This window comes from Alosa sapidissima, chromosome 1 (genome assembly GCF_018492685.1).
Source record: "Alosa sapidissima isolate fAloSap1 chromosome 1, fAloSap1.pri, whole genome shotgun sequence".
In the NCBI taxonomy this organism is placed as follows: domain Eukaryota; kingdom Metazoa; phylum Chordata; class Actinopteri; order Clupeiformes; family Clupeidae; genus Alosa; species Alosa sapidissima.
Window position 1 is genome coordinate 16896323 of NC_055957.1, and position 17224 is coordinate 16913546.

The 17224-nt window shown below is 46.3% G+C and overlaps 1 protein-coding gene across 5 annotated transcripts in view; it reads left to right on the forward strand.

Annotated features, from left to right (window-relative positions):
• LOC121724191 (cadherin-18-like) overlaps positions 1-11709 on the forward strand; it is a 93738-nt gene extending 82029 nt beyond the window's left edge. For 4 of the 5 annotated variants that reach the window (XM_042110616.1, XM_042110693.1, XM_042110860.1 and 1 more), the window contains 5 exons: positions 3576-3712; positions 5363-5484; positions 7427-7541; positions 10329-10580; positions 10884-11709. In XM_042110616.1, the coding sequence (XP_041966550.1) occupies positions 3576-3712; positions 5363-5484; positions 7427-7541; positions 10329-10580; positions 10884-11401 (1144 nt within the window). In that variant the 3' untranslated portion in view covers positions 11402-11709. Of the gene's footprint in view, positions 1-3232; positions 3387-3575; positions 3713-5362; positions 5485-7426; positions 7542-10328; positions 10581-10883 lie in introns of those variants that run through there. The other variant, XM_042110942.1, reaches the window with a different exon arrangement.
• Positions 11710-17224: the final 5515 nt, after the last annotated feature.

Consider the following 17224-nt stretch of genomic DNA (forward strand, 5'->3'; position numbering starts at 1 on the left):
AGAGAGCTGGAACTTAAAAAATTAGAGTTTCAACGAGAATGTGAACGTGAGCAGGCAGTACAGGAACAAGAGGAACGTGCTGACCGCGAACGTGAGCGTGAACGAGAGTATGAGCAACATCAGAGAGAGCTTGAATTCAAAGAGCGTTAGAGGCAAATTGAATTAAGGAAACTAGAGCTTGAACTGGCTGCGAAAGGTACTCCTGTTCCTTCGCCTTCGCCTGATGATAGTAATGGCATTCCAGCTCCACGGCCTTTGCCTGATAATCTTGTACTTCCTACAGCTCCTGTGTTTGATGTGTATAGAAACATCAGAATGGTTCCACCATTTTCAGAACGTGAGGTCGAGAAATATTTCCCTCATTTTGAAAGGGCTGTTTCCTTTCGGTGGCCAAAAGAATACTGGACTCTGCTTTTACAGAGCGTTCTGGTAGGGAGGTCTCAGGACATATACTCATCGCTTTCTTTAGAGCAAGCCTTTTGTTATGACACTGTCAAGTGTGCCATTCTCTGTGCGTATGAACTTGTTCTTGAGGCATACCGCCAGAGTTTTCGTAATTTTAAGAAGAGCGACCAACACACCTTTGTCGAATTTGCTCGAGAGAAAGGACACTTGTTTGATAGGTGGTGTAGCTCACAACATGTTGACTCCCCGGAGCTGCTGAGGCAGTTAATCTTGGTTGAGGAGTTTAAGAGTTGTTTACCAGAAGCAGTGACTACCTACTTGAACGAACGAAAGGTCCAGACGCTAGCAGAGGCTGCAGTCTTGGCCGATTAGTGTGTGGCGACGCACAAGAATGTTTGGGAATGTGTCAGATGGTGCTACTCAGCGTAAGAATTGGTCCCCTTCAGGTAGTAAACCAAGGTCTGGTGGGGGAGCATCTGACCCTGGGTCTTACTCTCGGAACCTTCCCACGTGGAGGAGAGACACCAGGTAGGAGGTCTACGGCACAATCCCATGGGCGATGAGAAGGCAGGTGGGTAGGAGGTCTACGGCACAATCCCATGGGCGATGAGAAGGCAGGTGGGTAGGAGGTCTACGGCACAATCCCATGGGCGATGAGAAGGCAGGTGGGTAGGAGGTCTACGGCACAATCCCATGGGCGATGAGAAGGCAGGTGGGTAGCCCTAGCCTTGGAAAAAAACCTCCTTCAGGTCGAGGTAGGGTTCAGGTATCATGGGTTGATGTGAAACTGGGGGACTCTCCACTAGGGTCGAACAGCATGGCAGGCTGACACAATTCCTCTGGCAGAAAGTTGACCAAGTGATACTCAGGTCTGATCAGGAGATGGAAGGGTTGTGAAGTTGGAGCCATGGAAGGCCAAGAATTATTATATGGACTGGAGCTTGAATGACTAAGAAGCCAAGACTCTCCTGATCTGGTCAACAGTTATGGAGAGGGGGTCAGTAAAATGTGTGACTAATCCTGTTCCTATGGGTCTCCCATCCAGGGCCTTCACTGGTACTGGAGATTTAAGAAGTCTGACTGGAATCTATAATTCTTTTGCTAAAGCCTCATCTATGAAGTTCCCAGCAGCTCCAGAATCAATGAGTACTTAAGTGGAGTGAGAAGCTGGAGAACAGTGTATGATTGCAGGAATCAGAAATGGCTTGACTGACAAGGGATTTGAAGGTTTACTCACCCCAGGAATAGAAGTTGTTCTGTCTGCATCACCACTGGGATTAAACCTGGCTTGAGATGGTTTCAGCTTGCAGTCCTGTAGTTGATGGTCAGCCGCACCACAGCACCGACACAGGCCCAATTGAATGCTTCTTCGCCGCTCTGCAGAGGGTAGACGGGCGTAATTCACCTCCATGGGCTCGGGCATTGATGTTGTGGTGGGGAGGAGTCGTGGATCCCGGCGGCGCTCTCGTAGTATTTTATCCAGCCGAATTGCTAACCCAATGAGAGCCTCCAGAGACGTGATCATCTCTGCAGGCCAACTCTGTCTGAATATCTGCTCGCTGACCTCTTTGGAAAAGTGTACACAGAGCCAATTCATTCCAGCCACTTGAGGAGTGTGAGTGCATAGTCTGCTGCTGTTCGTGCACCCTGTCGCAGCTGCAACAGACGCTCACCAGCCTCTTTGCCTTCGGTTGGGTGATCAAAAACTGAATAAAGCAGTGCCACAAAGTCATCGTAGGAACGAAAATCTGCATCGCCCTGCTCCCAAACAGCAGCAGCCCACTCAAGTGCACGTCCAGTCAGTAGGGTGAGTAGTAAGCAGTAAGTAAAGAGAGCATTGAAACAAAAAGCCCTTGCATTTGGAGGGGTTACCATCATACTTGTCGGGGAGCGCAGCTTTGTGCCGTTCAGAGGAGGAAGAAGTTCGAGGAACTGAAGGCCGTGACTGGGTTGAAGCTGTAGATCGAGCAGGGTCCCCAGGAAGCCTTATAGACATCTCATGAAGTAGCCTCAAAGCACTGTTCATTGAAACACTCAGTTCAGTTAATTTGCTGTGGTGCTCACCGAGGAGACGGCCTTGTTCTGCTACAGCTGTTCAGAGTCCTGGCTCACCTGCTACCTCCACTCGTGGAGCAACATTTTGTAACAAGTCATCCATGATGCAGGAGGTAGATGCAGGTTTATTTTATTGTGAAGTCACACCAGTTTGGGCAGCCGTGGCCTACTGGTTAGCGCTTCGGACTTGTAACTGGAGGGTTGCCGGTTCGAACCCTGACCAGTAGGCATGGCTGAAGTGCCCTTGAGCAAGGCACCTAACCCCTCACTGCTCCCCGAGCGCCGCTGTTGTTGCAGGTAGCTCACTGCGCCGGCATTAGTGTGTGCTTCACCTCACTGTGTGTTCACTGTGTGCTGAGTGTGTTTCACTAATTCACGGATTGGGATAAATGCAGAGACCAAATTTCCAAAAAAGTATATGTACTTATACTTATACAGTCAACCAGCCAACTTGCAGCAGTATTAAAGCCAAGAGTAACAAAAATTACAACAAAACTGCAGTCCAAACTGTTTAGAAAACAAAACGCAGGACAGGGCTTCGCACTGTGTAGCATTACAAATGCTGTTCAAAGAAGAATTGAAACAAAAGAGTTTAAGTACCAAAACATGTGATGACAACAACCAATAGGGAGTCCCGGAGTTCAGGTGCTGCTCGTTGACAAGGAAAAAACAAGGAAATCATTCAATCAATAAGTGGGTGATGAGGACCTAATTGGGGCTACAGCTGTTTGAGTAGGCCCAGGAGTCGTCACACTCATCAGGCAGATTGTTTTTTTGTCTGAGAGGTAGGCTACATTAGTGTTACATCACATTTTATTTAGGCTCGACCAACCAGAATATTTTCAGCAACTTCAGCTCCCTCCACCCACTATCAGGTCGATATTGGTGTTAACGACAAAGCCCTATTCAAATTCTGCATTCCTACTGTATGTGACAAGATCTCTACAGTGAAGAATATATATTTTTCTGACAGTTATTCTTTTGTGGAAATGTATTTGTTTTGACAAAAGATGGAATATGTTGTCCATTATTTTCAAAGGACCCTTCAGGGCCCATTGTGATTCACACAATGAAAGTAAACTGTATTTTGGACACTTTTTGTATTATTTGTTCAGGTATTCTATTGACCAAACCAATCATGCAGATACGAGTTTCAGCATTGATGCCAACACTGGGCGTATAACCACTAAGCAAATGCTTGACAGAGAAGAGGCCGCCTGGCACAACATCACAGTGATGGCATCAGAGATTGGTAAGCCACACTGTGTCTAACATTTCCATTAATTTTTCTTTGACTTCGCAAAAACTATCATCTGCTTTGTATTTTCTTTGTCTGAAACATATATGTATACAGGCAGATTATTCCATAACTTCTGACACTTCTGATTAATGCTAAGACCGTCATTGTCACTGTGTGATGCTGGAGATGTCCCAGACTCCAAGGTCAATCAATTTCTCTCACTTTGTATCCCTTCATGCTTATCTAAGCAATTACCCTTTCCTTTAACCTTTTCGGCACAATGGTGTTCAGATAATGGACTGAAACTGCTGCCTATCGATAATGTCAGCTGGCATGGAAATTATTAGGCTAGTCTACGTACAGTCTTCTGGAGTCTAACATAAAGTGTTCATGAACAGTTCATGAACAGTTTATGCAGTATACAGGTGGAGACATGGCACATACAGATGGAGACAGGCAGATCATTATGTGCACTATTTGTTTGTCAAGTGGAATATAATTATGTAGGGCCATGTTTTGTCACATATCCTGTTAGATCAGTGGTTCCCAACGTGTTTGGAGGGGGGTGCCCATGGGGGGCGCTGGTTGAGGGGAAAAACATTGACACATTTTGGCTGTTTGTCTTTCTCCCCTGCTGTGACAACTCAGCGGTGCCTTATTGGATCTTATGGATTTAAAACAATAAAGTCTATTCTGAACATCATGATAAGATGAATGATGTTTGGTGGATGGAAGTTAAACATATAGAATGATTACAGAGGGGTGGAAGTAGCCTGGGGGAACCCAGCAAATTAAACATTTTTTAACAGTTTTGTCTGGGTTCACCCAGGCTAGGATTGAAGTTAAGCATATAGAATGGCTAGAGAGTGATGGAACATAGAGTGATGTTTCTGTCTGGATCCAACACAAAGCCACATCCAACATTTAGACTATAGGATGCTATCGTTGACATACTGTATTGCTGAATGTTGCCAGGGGTAAGTGTAGTGTGAGACCCTCATGTGCAATTAAAAATGTACACTGAACATTAGGCTGGTTGAGTTTGCCATTGCCTGGTTGCAGAGAAAGTCATATGCAATAGATAGTATATCTGTCTTTATATATACATATACTGTATACAACTGAGAAAGATGTTTGTGTCCTCTGTTTGTATTTTGTTATGCTGTACTGACAAGTCGTGTTAGTCATATACTGAATGCTGATGTGATGTGAGACAGACACTGAATCCTGACATGATGTAAGAGTAACTTAGCTGTCCTCGAGAAATAGAGTAACAAACTGAGTCCAGAGAGGATTTGAGCTCCAAAAGGAAAAATGAAAAATGAAAGTGAGTTATTCCCAGTGCAGCCAAGCCATTTAGACTGATGAATAGAGAGCTACTTTGCATTACATTACATGTAGAATTCACTGCAGTGCATTCCGAAAACGACTCCCCCAGACCCAGACAAAGTTATTATTACAAGCACGATAATTAAACAATAACTTCATGGCTCAGAACTGGCAGCATAATGATGTCTTCAAATTTATATATTCATTTTGCACTGATTTAAGTAGTATTATATCAGTATGTCTTATGGCTGTAAGTATTACTATATCTATTATTTTGCGAGAATGAACCTAGTCATTAAGATTAATCTTCTGTATGTTCATTTTTCTTTCTAGATAATCCCAGCCTTGTCAGTTATGTTCCGGTCACAGTACAAGTCTTGGATGTGAATGATAATGCGCCGTATATTGACACTGAAAACGACATCATTGTGTGTGAATCCTCCAGGGTTGGCCAAGTAAGTCATGTTCTCTCTTCTGGCGTGTTCTTCCCTGCTATCTGATTATCTCATGGCTCCTACTTCTGAAACAACCCCAGTTCTTGTAATTACCACCATTTTAGTTTTTACTTTTACTTTGACAGCAGGACAACTCTAAAAAAAAAAAAAAAACTCCACTGCACTCCTCCCACCTATCCCCCCCCCCTCTCCCACACACACACACACACACACACGCACCGCACACACACACACACACACACACACCCTTTATGATATGTCTGACACCATCAGGGATGGATTTATCTGTGGCTCTGCAGACGTTGCAGCCTCTTGAACCTATACATTATTCAGCATGCACCAATGTCTTGTCGCTGGCTTGCAGAAAATGTTAATCACTCATTCAAATTGGGTCTGTGCACAGCAAAGAGCGGCTGCCCAGATTCACATCACACAAGCATTTTCTCTTCATATTTTTCTCCTTGAATGAAGATTACTAACCAGGCAGTGGCACATAATCTGTGCACTGAGGGCACGTGACAGACGAGGTCTGTTTAGATTAAGTGTCAAGATGCTTCTCACAAATATCAGTAACAAATTAACTGGAGGTAAAAGGGCTGAATGATGAATTGGTGTTTTATTGTAATCTTGTGAGGATGGTGATGCGGTATGCATTGATTCTTAAACAGTTGCACTTATTCAAAATGATGACAGGACTATTCTCAATTTCAGACTAAATATAGTCTCTACATTTTAATTTTCCAGAGAATATTTATATGGGTTAGTGGAGGAACTACCTTAACGGAGGCTATGTGTAAGATTCTGTAGGATTCAAGTAGTTTTGAATGTACCATTACATTAGCAACAGCACACTTCCATTGCCTTGCACTGTATTTGATACTAGAGAGGTCTGAAGCTACTGGTTAGCATGCTACCTTTAGGTGAGCAACACCGAGCATATGCATGTAGGCGTTTGTGACATATAGCATCTCTAAGGCACTGCCAGTTCTAATGGTGAAATTCACGTATGGGTCTCATCAGTCCATAACCATAGGATGCAGTCAGACCATCGTGACTCTCTCCGGCAATTCACATTTCACCACGGCAACCTCATCTCTTCGACACCTCCAAGTGTCACTCACTTCCGCGGAGTTGCCGTGAATGTCACTGCACGACCCCTTATTGAGTCAGACTGCTAAAGTCTGGCTTCCCCACCTAGGCTCAGGCATAATTTGAAACACAAGACACTCTTTTTGAAGTCCAGTCACTAAACGGGGAGAGATGTGAGGATATGCTCTCCCTCTCCCTTTCTCTTTGGCTCTCGTTACTTCGTCTTTAATATTTAAGGTATGTAAAAAAAAATGCTACTAATAGTTGCATGATATCTGATGTAAAAGCCACTGTGTCTCTTGCTTATTCAAATGGTGGCTATTTTTTCACTTGGGCATCCCCAAGCCTACAGGTGAGCAGGCAGAATAATTGGAGCTCAACAGTGCAGGGAGGTTCTCACTGTCTACTCATCTGCTAGTGGGAGCCAATTAGTTTAACAAGCTGACACAATATCATCGGCTAGGAGCCCTAGCATGTCGCCCACCACCCCTGATCTGCCCACAACATCCTACTGAGGCACAGCAGAACTGGACAAAGCAGCAGAGAGGGAGGGAGAGAGGGAGGGAGAGAGAGAGGGAGGGAAGGAGAGTTGGATGGAGAGAAAACAAGAGAGTTGGAGGGCGAGAAAGAGAGGGAGAAAGAGGATGGAGTCTGTTTTCAATGTCCTTCAAAAACTAGGGGAAGGAAAAGCCCCAGGTAGTCCAATTACACCAGTAATCCTTAAACTCTATCTGAATGCATGTCGCTGCCTCCCCTCTCATAACATCCTGCCTCCCTGCTCTCTCTCTTTACTCCTTGTTTCTGCTTTATTCTTAATCTCTTCTTTCTTTCTCTCTCTCTCTTTGTCATGAAGGTGATTCAAACGATTAAGGCCACAGACAAAGACAACTTTGCGAATGGACACTTTTCCTTCACCCTGCCCAGTGACCCCCCGGGGAACCCCAATTTCACCCTGAAGGACAATGAAGGTACGACCTGCGTCATGCTGTAAACACGCTGAGTCTCGAGTGTATTCATTTATGTGGGGCTTTGAAGCAGCTCACAGATGGTTCGAGTACACATACACAACGCAAACAGTTTGCGATAGATCATTAAAAAGTGATTAGTCCTTCAGAAAATTGTCACATGATGGATTTGCGAGGGTGTTCCCATTTACCCGACTGTCTCAAGAGAGCCGGTTTGCTGGAGCTTCTCTGTAATCAAAGCCTGTTTGTCAATACAAGCAGAGTTTGCACTGGTTGTTGTCACAGGGATAATCCTCATGTGTACCCTCTTACCCCTGGAGTCCTTTTTCCTTCTTTACATTTTTTTTTTTTTTTTTTTTTTTTTCATTTTTATTTTATTTTTTGTCATACCAGAATTGTATCAATGGTGTTGTTTCCCAGGCAACCAGTATTATATTTCCTCACTAGCTCAAGGCTTCCTCTGTTTAAAAATCAAGACACATTTCTTTCTCACCTTCCCCCCAAGAAAACTAGTGTTGCGCTTCTGCATGGATACGCTGGCCAGCAGATGATTCGGTGTACTTGTCACAATGCAGAAGACAATGAGTGTACTAAGCCTGAGATGTTTAGAGGCTACGTGCCTTTGGTTGTTTTTGTATCAGGGGTGTAGGACTCACCAACTGTGTGCCTTCAAGCCCAGCATGCTGTCTGCCCTAAGGCAACATCATCCCCATGGAGGGATTGGTTCAGTCCTGTTTACTCATCTGGGAGTCTCCCCTTGTAACACTTAAGAGCACTTTGGAGAAGTCTTTCCTGCCACTGATTGGTACAAGGCCAGCATCTTTGATCAATGAAGCACCACTGAGCCTTTAAACAATAAAACAGTGTGCTTGTTTAGAACGAACAGAAACATTCTGGTTGGTTTGTTTTTGTTCTTATTCATTTCATATAAATAGGGTGTCAGTTAATTAACAACCTCAATTAATTCATTCATTAGTACATTAGGTAACACATTCGTTTAATTAACACCCCTAATTATCCACACAAAGGAGGTTATATTTGCAGTGTGGTTTGTCTGTTTGTCAGTCGTACTGTATCTGCCAGTCCAATGTCCGTGTAGGATGGAAAGGTGTACCATGGGCCAAAGAATGAAGATGTTCAATTGTGGAGTGGATCCAATTCTCAAGGTGGCATGACCAATTTGGTTTTGCATTCGTTAAGGTTGTGGGGTATGCCATCCATCCTTGCTCTTTCCAAGTGACCTTCTTAGTTCATTCTTTGATTACTCGATGTGAGTAGGGCGACTCTCTCTCGAGTTGACACACACGTTTCACGCGGCAACACAGATTACTAATGTGATCATCGTCAAGGGGAGTGTGAGGCTGCTGTAGAGCCCTCTAAATGCACATCCACGTGTCCCATCTGTCACACAGGGGACATTAGTGACAGAAGTGTCTCTTATGGGCTCTAGTCCCCTCCCCCACCCCCATTTGCTTCATCTGTCGTCCTTCATGAAATCCTTTTTAACTACACACTTTAGCTTTAGCACTCATGTTTTTGGACCACTACAGCTATTAAGAGTGCCAAAGCTATGTTCCTTCACACAGGATCCCTCTTCGTAGAAATTAATTGCACCACTTACACAAGGCACTCCCATTGCTGTTTTTATGCAACAGAAAAAGTAGACGTGTTTACAGAAAGAGGGTTTAAGAGTGTTTGAGTGAGTCTCCTGTGTTTTATGCCTAGAGACCAGCGGGTGGCTGTTCAGCTTCAACAAATGACTCCATTTTATTACTAATTACTAATAAATAACATTAGAACACCACTGTTGCAACCAGTGGAAGGAGGGTTTGTGCTTTTATTTATATTATCATGCTGGCAGTCTCTTCCACGGCTCTGCAAATTGCCTGGCATTCAGCCAGCGCTTCTAGGTAGCTAGCTGTGGGTGACGGTGTCGTAATAAATTTCAACTCCCAGCCTGGCAATGAGCATTGCGTTGACCCCTCCTCGGCACGGATCCAGTGTAAATCAGACAGGGGTTCTGTGGAGGAAGGTACCGGCCTCCAGGGGCTCCAGTTTGCACATGGCCGTGTTGACATTCACGAGTAGGCAGGCTCTTGCCTGGAGACTGGCGCTCCTCCCCCTCCGCCTGCGTCTCCCCTGGCGGCCGCAGGCATCGGGCTATCGGGAGGCTCGGCACTCCGAGGGGAACATGAATCTGCATTTTCAAGAGGTGGGCCGTGATTGCACACACTGATCCTCGGCTCTGGGGAGGCGAGGCTGAAATGCTCACCACACACACACACACACACACACACACACACACACACACACACACACAAGCCTCCCCGGTACGAGCTGAGGCCCAGGCGCCAGAGTGGATTTAATAAGGCGTGAAGTTTCTGGCGCCGCACAGCCGTTTTTTTTTACGGCTCTATCGGCTCCTTCCATTTTATCCAAAAAAAAAAAAAAAAAGAGAGAAAAAGAGCAAAGAGCAGCAGAGTGGTGAAAGACATGGAACACAATCTCGGGGGGGAAAGCTTCCTGATTTTATGCAGTTGAAACACTTTCATCTCCACCTGTCAGGAGAACAGTTCTGAATATATAATGATGTACAGTTTTGCCAAATTCTAGTTCTCTTTATTTCAGAGCATTTTGTAGCCTCCCAATAATGAACTAGCCGACAGCTTAGTTGTCCATCTGCCGTAACACCAAGCGCATTCCCTTAGGTTCCCAGCATCTGCAGACTTCGACAACAACAAAAGCAACCAAACCATAACAACATCTCGTTTGTGTTTCGTCCTGCACCAGATAACAGTGCGAGCATCGTGTCGCAGCGACGCGGCTTCAGCCAGACGGAGCAGGAGCTGTACGAGCTGGCCGTGGAGGTGTGGGACGGTGGCGAGCCGGCACTCAGCAGCATCAGCACCCTCACGTTGCGCGTGTGCCCCTGCCAGAGGGGCGGCCGGCTCAGGGCCTGCCAGGCACAGGCCTTCCTGTCCTCTGCTGGACTCAGCACCGGAGCCCTCGTCGCCATCCTCCTCTGCATCGTCATTCTGCTGGGTAAGAGCAAGAGGGGGTGGGAGATGAAGGGAGAAAGAGAAAAGGAGTCAGAGTAAATCTCAAGTTCAGAGACCAAAGTATTTTTGTGTGTGTTAGAAACTTTTTTTTATCTTTTCTTCCTTTATAAAATACTTCAGAGCTTGAAAGCAGTCATGCAGAGGTCCACAAGGAGATCTGGTTGGAACTGCTTTGCTTCCATCACTGCTCTACATACTGTCTCCTTGAGTTCCCAACTGTCTCTCACTGTGCTCACTTGCTCCAGGTGGCACAGTAAAGACTTCTGCTCTTTTGTGTTTTATGCAGCCATCGTTGTGTTGTTTGTCACCCTGCGGAGCAAGAAGAGCAAGAAGGAACCCCTCATCATCTCAGAGGAGGACGTGCGGGAGAACGTGGTGACATACGACGACGAGGGTGGAGGCGAGGAGGACACGGAGGCCTTTGACATCGTGGCACTGAGGAACCCAGCCGCCGCCGAGGAGCTTCGTCTCCGGAGGGACGCCCTGGCCCAGGCCTGGGAGGTGGCCGCCGCCGCTGCTGCCGCTGGGGCCAGCTGCACGTCGCTTATGCTGGACGAGGAGGACATCCACAGGGTCATCAGGGAGAGGGTGGTGGTGGCCGACCGGGACACGAGAGGGCCGCCGTACGACTCCCTCCAGACGTATGCCTACGAGGGCCACGGCTCCCCCACTGGCTCCATCAGTTCGCTGGACCTCCCTGGGGTGCCGTCTGAGCTGGACCCAGCAGAGCTGGACGACTGGGGCCCGGAGGTTCACACACTGTCCATACTATTTAGGGAGCACGACAATGAGCACAACCCCTGACATCAATCAGTGTTTGATATGAGGCCAGGAACAAACAAACAAACAAAAAACTACTTTTTGTTACCATCTGACTCATTTCCTAATGAGAGGATTCAGCAGAGACTCTGTTTTTTAAAACTGTGCAGATTTGTTCACTTTTGATGTACTGTATTGACTGTTCTTTTTCACTAGGTTCTACAAGTGGAAGGAGACAACATGTGTTTTTCAATTAAAAAGCACACAATTATGTAAAAAATATCTGAGACTGAGAGAGGAAGTTATTTTCCCTGGTGTATATTTTATATTGCTTAATAAAGTTAATGACTCCTGTATGTGTTCTGTGGTACATATCATAGAATATCAAACACAATTTTAATATTTTTATCCTCAACTCATCCTCTGATCAAATGTCATCTGGCTAAATCAGACACAGTGAGTTTAGACATAATGGGCTCTGCTTCATTCATATTGGAGGAAAAACAGTCAAAAAAGTTAAAGTTCTTATTTAATATTGTTTGAAACCCACCTGGAGCATTTCTTTGTACATATCTCCAGGGTACCACTGTATCCCTTTTTCTCTGAAAGTGGTCCGAAATTGTATGTATACCACCTTTGACAAAACCAAGAAAATAACTTATTATAATTCTCCAGCACAGAGAGAGTTTTAATTGGATAACAACGGCATTCCAAGAAAGATAATTGGATTCAAATGCTTGAGTGAGCAGCTTTTATTACATTCCCAGGACTTATAAATCAAATGTGAAAAGTCTGTGTTGCAATCCGGGCATGATCAACTCCCATGAAGCCCGAGACACATAAATAACAGACCCTTAAGATTCCTTTAATACCCCATAGTAATGATTAAGATTGTGTTATTGCACTGTTTTAATGGGCTTATATAATATTTAGACTTCACTCAATTTTATCAGACTTTCTTCAAAATGACCAAACAACAAAATGTCTGACCTATTTCAGGGGGGAATATGGGGAAGGCCTCTCCCAGGATTTTATCTTCATTTTTATTCAATAAACTGATGTTTACTTAGCAAATAATATTATATTTGCACCTTTATACTTAATTTTCATCTCTGTGAAGTTTTTTCTGATATTACCGGTAAGCCATAACAGCAGTCTGACATTGCCGATAAGGAGCCACTACTTGTGAATTACCTGAAGTAGTTTGCCTTCTGTGATACTGCCCGGGGCAGACCACTGTTTTGGGATTGTGCAAACGGGTTGGAAGTGTTTGAGCAGGATGGAAGGACAGGTCACAGTAGCAACTGATGTTTGAAAGGGGTTTTATTTCCCACAATGCAAAATATTAACAAACCAAAATAACTAAATAAACAAAAATAAAGTGGATATAAATCCAACAAAAAATTGTCCTCGACAATACTTAACAGAAAATTGTCTTTCATAAGCCAGCAGTTAATCCAGTACTTTCCACTACACAGTAACATACCACCACATCCTCACAACAAGCTGTTACTTCCTTTTCTCATTTCACAAACTGACTGCTTCATATAGGTGCCCTCATAATGCAACATTTGGGAGAAAACCAACTACAGGTAACACATCTTAATTTCCTGGCAAATCAATTAAGTGCTTTTGGCACCAATGGCTCCCCATAACATTTCCGCATCTACAGCCGTTTGTTTTCTATAGCAATGCAGGCAACACAGAATTGGATAACGGATGACAACACATACTTATACACATACACACGAAAAACAGAATACTTGATCTTCCCCACACCATTTCCCATGACCCAAACAGTCTTTTAAATAGTACTGGCACATAGTGCGCTCTTGTTTGACCATCACGAATGCGGAAGACGGCGAGAGAAACGCAACGGTGAAAGAAAGTGTCGGTATCAGTAAGTGAGTATGTATGTTACAGAACAGCACAACTATGCACACGGTTTCACTGCAATGGGATCCTACATTGTAGCAAAACGGGGAGATGGAACACAGAAGTTTTAATCAGTAACATTGTGTATGTGCGTGTGTGTATGTATGCGAGTGTGTATGTATCCGAAGGGGAGACGCGACCAGCGCGCTACTTGCGCATATCAGTGAATGAATTAATGAATGAATGAATGAATGAATGAACGGTGTTTCATAGTTCAGGGAGGTGCGTAGTAGACCTCGGAGAACACGGAGGTGAGACAGGAAAAGAACACCCGATCTTTTCCACATTTCCTTCCCCCTCCGGAGTCTTGCCATCAGGATGGCGAGACAGAAAATCTGCTACCACATCGTCCTTTCCTGCCCGGTATCGGACAGTGTATCGGTATGGCTGCAGTGCCAACCACCACCGGGTGACCCGGGAATTTGTGTCCTTCATCCGGTGCAACCACTGTAGAGCCTGATGATCAGTCTCCACAATGAAGTCCCTGCCGAGCAGGTAATATTTTAGGGCCTCAACTGCCCATTTTACAGAAACACGCTTGCTCAACTGCAGAGTACCTGGTTTCTCTGGGGAACAGCTTGCGGCTCAAATAGGCCACCGGCTTTTGTTGGTCCCCTTCCCCCTGCAGCAGCACAGCCCCCAGTCCAACACCTGAAGCGTCAGTCTGAACTGTGAAGGGTGCAGTAAAATCTGGGCTTTGGAGGACAAGACTCTGGCAAAGGGCCCCTTTAAGATCTAGGAAAGCCTTCTCCTGTTCTGGCCCCCACTGGATACCATTTGACCCCGACTTACGGGTCATATCACTCAACGGTGCGGCTATTGTGCTGAAATCCTGCACAAACCGCCGGTAAAATCCAGATAATCCCAGAAAAGATTGCAGCTCCTTCTTGGTCTTAGGTTGCTTGTAGTCCAGGATGGCTTGCACCTTGTCCTGCTGAGGTCTAATGACCCATCCCCCAAGGACATGCCCCAGATACCTAGCCTCCCTCTGGGCTAGAACGCATTTCTTGGGCTGGAGGGTCAAGCCAGCTCTTTGAAGGCGTCCAAGCACCTCCTGAAGATGTTCAAGGTGCTCCTTCCAGGAGCTGCTGTAGACGACAATGTCATCCAGATATGCGGCACAGAAGTCCCCAGCACCCGCCAGCACACGGTCCATCAGGCGCTGGAGGGTAGCTGGTGCCCCCTGCAGGCCAAAGGGCATTACCTTGAATTGATACAATCCCTGAGGAGTACGGAAGGCAGTCACCGGCCGTGGCGCTTCAGCCAGGGGCACCTGCCAATACACTTTGCATAGATCCAGGGTGCTGATAAACTGCGATTACCCAGTCGCTCAACCAGGTCTTCTAAACGTGGCATGGGGTAGGCATCAAACCGACTTTGTGCATTCACTCTGCGAAAGTCAATGCAGAACTGGAGACTTCCATCCTTCTTAGGGACTAGCACAACAGGGCTGCTCCACTCACTCTGTGACCGTTCAATGACGCCCAGGGACTCCATTACCTGCAACTCCTCCCGGAGAACTGGAAGCAGGCGCTCAGGGATACGGTACATCCTCTGCCTTACAGGGGTGGTGTCCCTCAGAGGAATGTCATGGTCCACCAGCGTGGTGTATCCCGGTCTCTCCTGTAGCAGTTCCGCTGGAATAATGGCCTCCAGCTCCCTCTGCTGGTCATCGGACAGATGTGACAGGTCCAGGGACGATGCCTGTCGTGCGGTGGGGAAGACCTGCTCAAGGTCATCCTCATCCCCCCCAACTCGCTGGATGAGAAGCTGCTGGCTGACCTGTTCCTCCCGTTCTTTCCACTCCTTCAGCAGATTAACATGGAACGTCTGCTTGGTTCTCCGTCGCTCGGGCATTGCCACCTCATAGGTAGCTGGTCCCATCTTCCTCAGGATGGTATAAGGGCCCTGCCACCGAGCCATTAACTTGTTCTCAGAGGTGGGCAGCAACAGCAGGGGTCTTTTGAGCTTGTTTCTTTTGAGCTTGTTCCAGCTGTTCTTTCACCAGCTCAGCCATCTCCTCCATCCTGTCCCGCATGGCCAGGACATAGGCAAGTACACTGGTGGTCGATGGTTCTTTAGGTTTCTCCAAGGCGTCCCGCAGCACATCAAGTGGTCCCCTCACACGTCGGCCATAGAGTAGCTCGAAAGGAGAGAATCCAGTGGATGCCTGGGGCACCTCTCTGTAGGCAAACAAAAGATAAGGCAACCACCGATCCCAGTCCTTGCCATTAGAGGAGACAAACTTCCTAATCATGGCCTTGAGAGTTTGATTGTATCTCTCCACCAATCCATCAGTCTGGGGGTGGTACGGAGTGGTCTTTATACCCTTAATGCCCAACAGACCATAGACCTGCTTAAGGGTTTTGGAGAGGAAAGCTGTGCCCTGGTCTGTCAGTATTTCCTGCGGTATTCCCACCCGTGAAAAAAGCTGCAGTAAGGCCTGACCTATGGCTCGGGCGGTAATTTTGTGTAGAGGAAATACTTCAGGATAGCGAGTCGCATAGTCACAGACTACTAAAATGAACCTATGACCACCTTGTTGTTCTTTCTAAGGGGCCTACAATGTCCATGCCCATCCTGGAGAAAGGCACACCAATTATGGGCAAAGGTTGGAGAGGGAAAGGTTTAACCTTACTATGGCTAGAGAGCTGACACTCGGCAATACGGCAATATCCCTGCACATCCGTGTACATCCCCGGCCAAAAAAACCTACTGGCAATGCGATCCAAGGTCTTTACACTGCCTAAATGCCCCGCCCACGGGATGCTATGGCCCATATGAAGAACTTCCTTGCGCAAATCCTTGGGTAACACTAGCTGCTCAGGTAGTCCTCCCTCTGGCTGATGATAGAGCACACCCCCTTTTAGAAAGTAGTACTCCCCTGACAGAGAATGCCCAGCATCTTTAACTATGCCTTCCACTTCCCTAACATTGTCAAAAGCTTTTCTTAATGTGGAATCTGCTTTTTGTAAGGGTCCTATGTCATCTGACACTACACTTTTCACCTCTAGCTCAGGTTGTGCTAAGCCCGCTTCCTCTGCCTTCTTGACCTCCCATGATAATTGATCTCGTCTCTTCTGTCTGACAGTTTTCTTTACTTTAACGGCCCTTTCCTCTGCCTCCCCTCCTGTAATAGCAGTCATCTCCCTGAATATGGCTCGCCTTTCCCTTTCTGTAGAAGTTCCCCTCTTAGCCCTGGACCTGGTAACTACCATATTTACTGGCTTGCTAGCCTGAACTAATTTTAGGTAGCACCATCACATCTTGACCCAACACCACTGGATGACTTAATCCCTTTACCACCCCAACAGTAAGGCTAAATGCTTGCCCCAACACCTCTAAATAGATCTGGGCCGTCCTGTAGGCATGCTCATCTCCATGAACACAACAGCTTTTTATACATCCCTTTCCATATTTACCTTCTGTAAGTAACTGTGGCTGAATAAGGGTCTGTGTGCTACCAGTATCTATAAGTGCTGTAGTGGGCCGACCATTTACCATTACAGGGGCTGTCTGCATTCTTTCCGTTACACAGTGGACATCCCTCTCTAGTCTGGGTACCACGCAAAGGTTAGAACTCTGCTCTTTTCTGGTGGGGCAATGGGGTTTGATGTGACCTTCCTTCCCACACAAGAAACACAAAACTTTTCCAGTTTCTGATCTGGCTGGTTGGGACCCATCCTTAGACTGAGGTCTGTGATAAGTGCCACCCCGCTCGCTAAACTTAAGACCACTTCCACCACCAAACCCCACAGACTTACCCCGGCTGGGCCCACTGGAGGGTCTTTCATAGCGGAAGTTCTTGGAGCCTCGGCGCGCACTCAGGAATGCTTCCACCAGCTCAGCAGCCTGCTGGCCAGTTTTAGGGTTATGCTCCTTGACCCAGACTCGAATCTCTGGTGAGAGTGAACGAAGATATTGTTCAAGAAT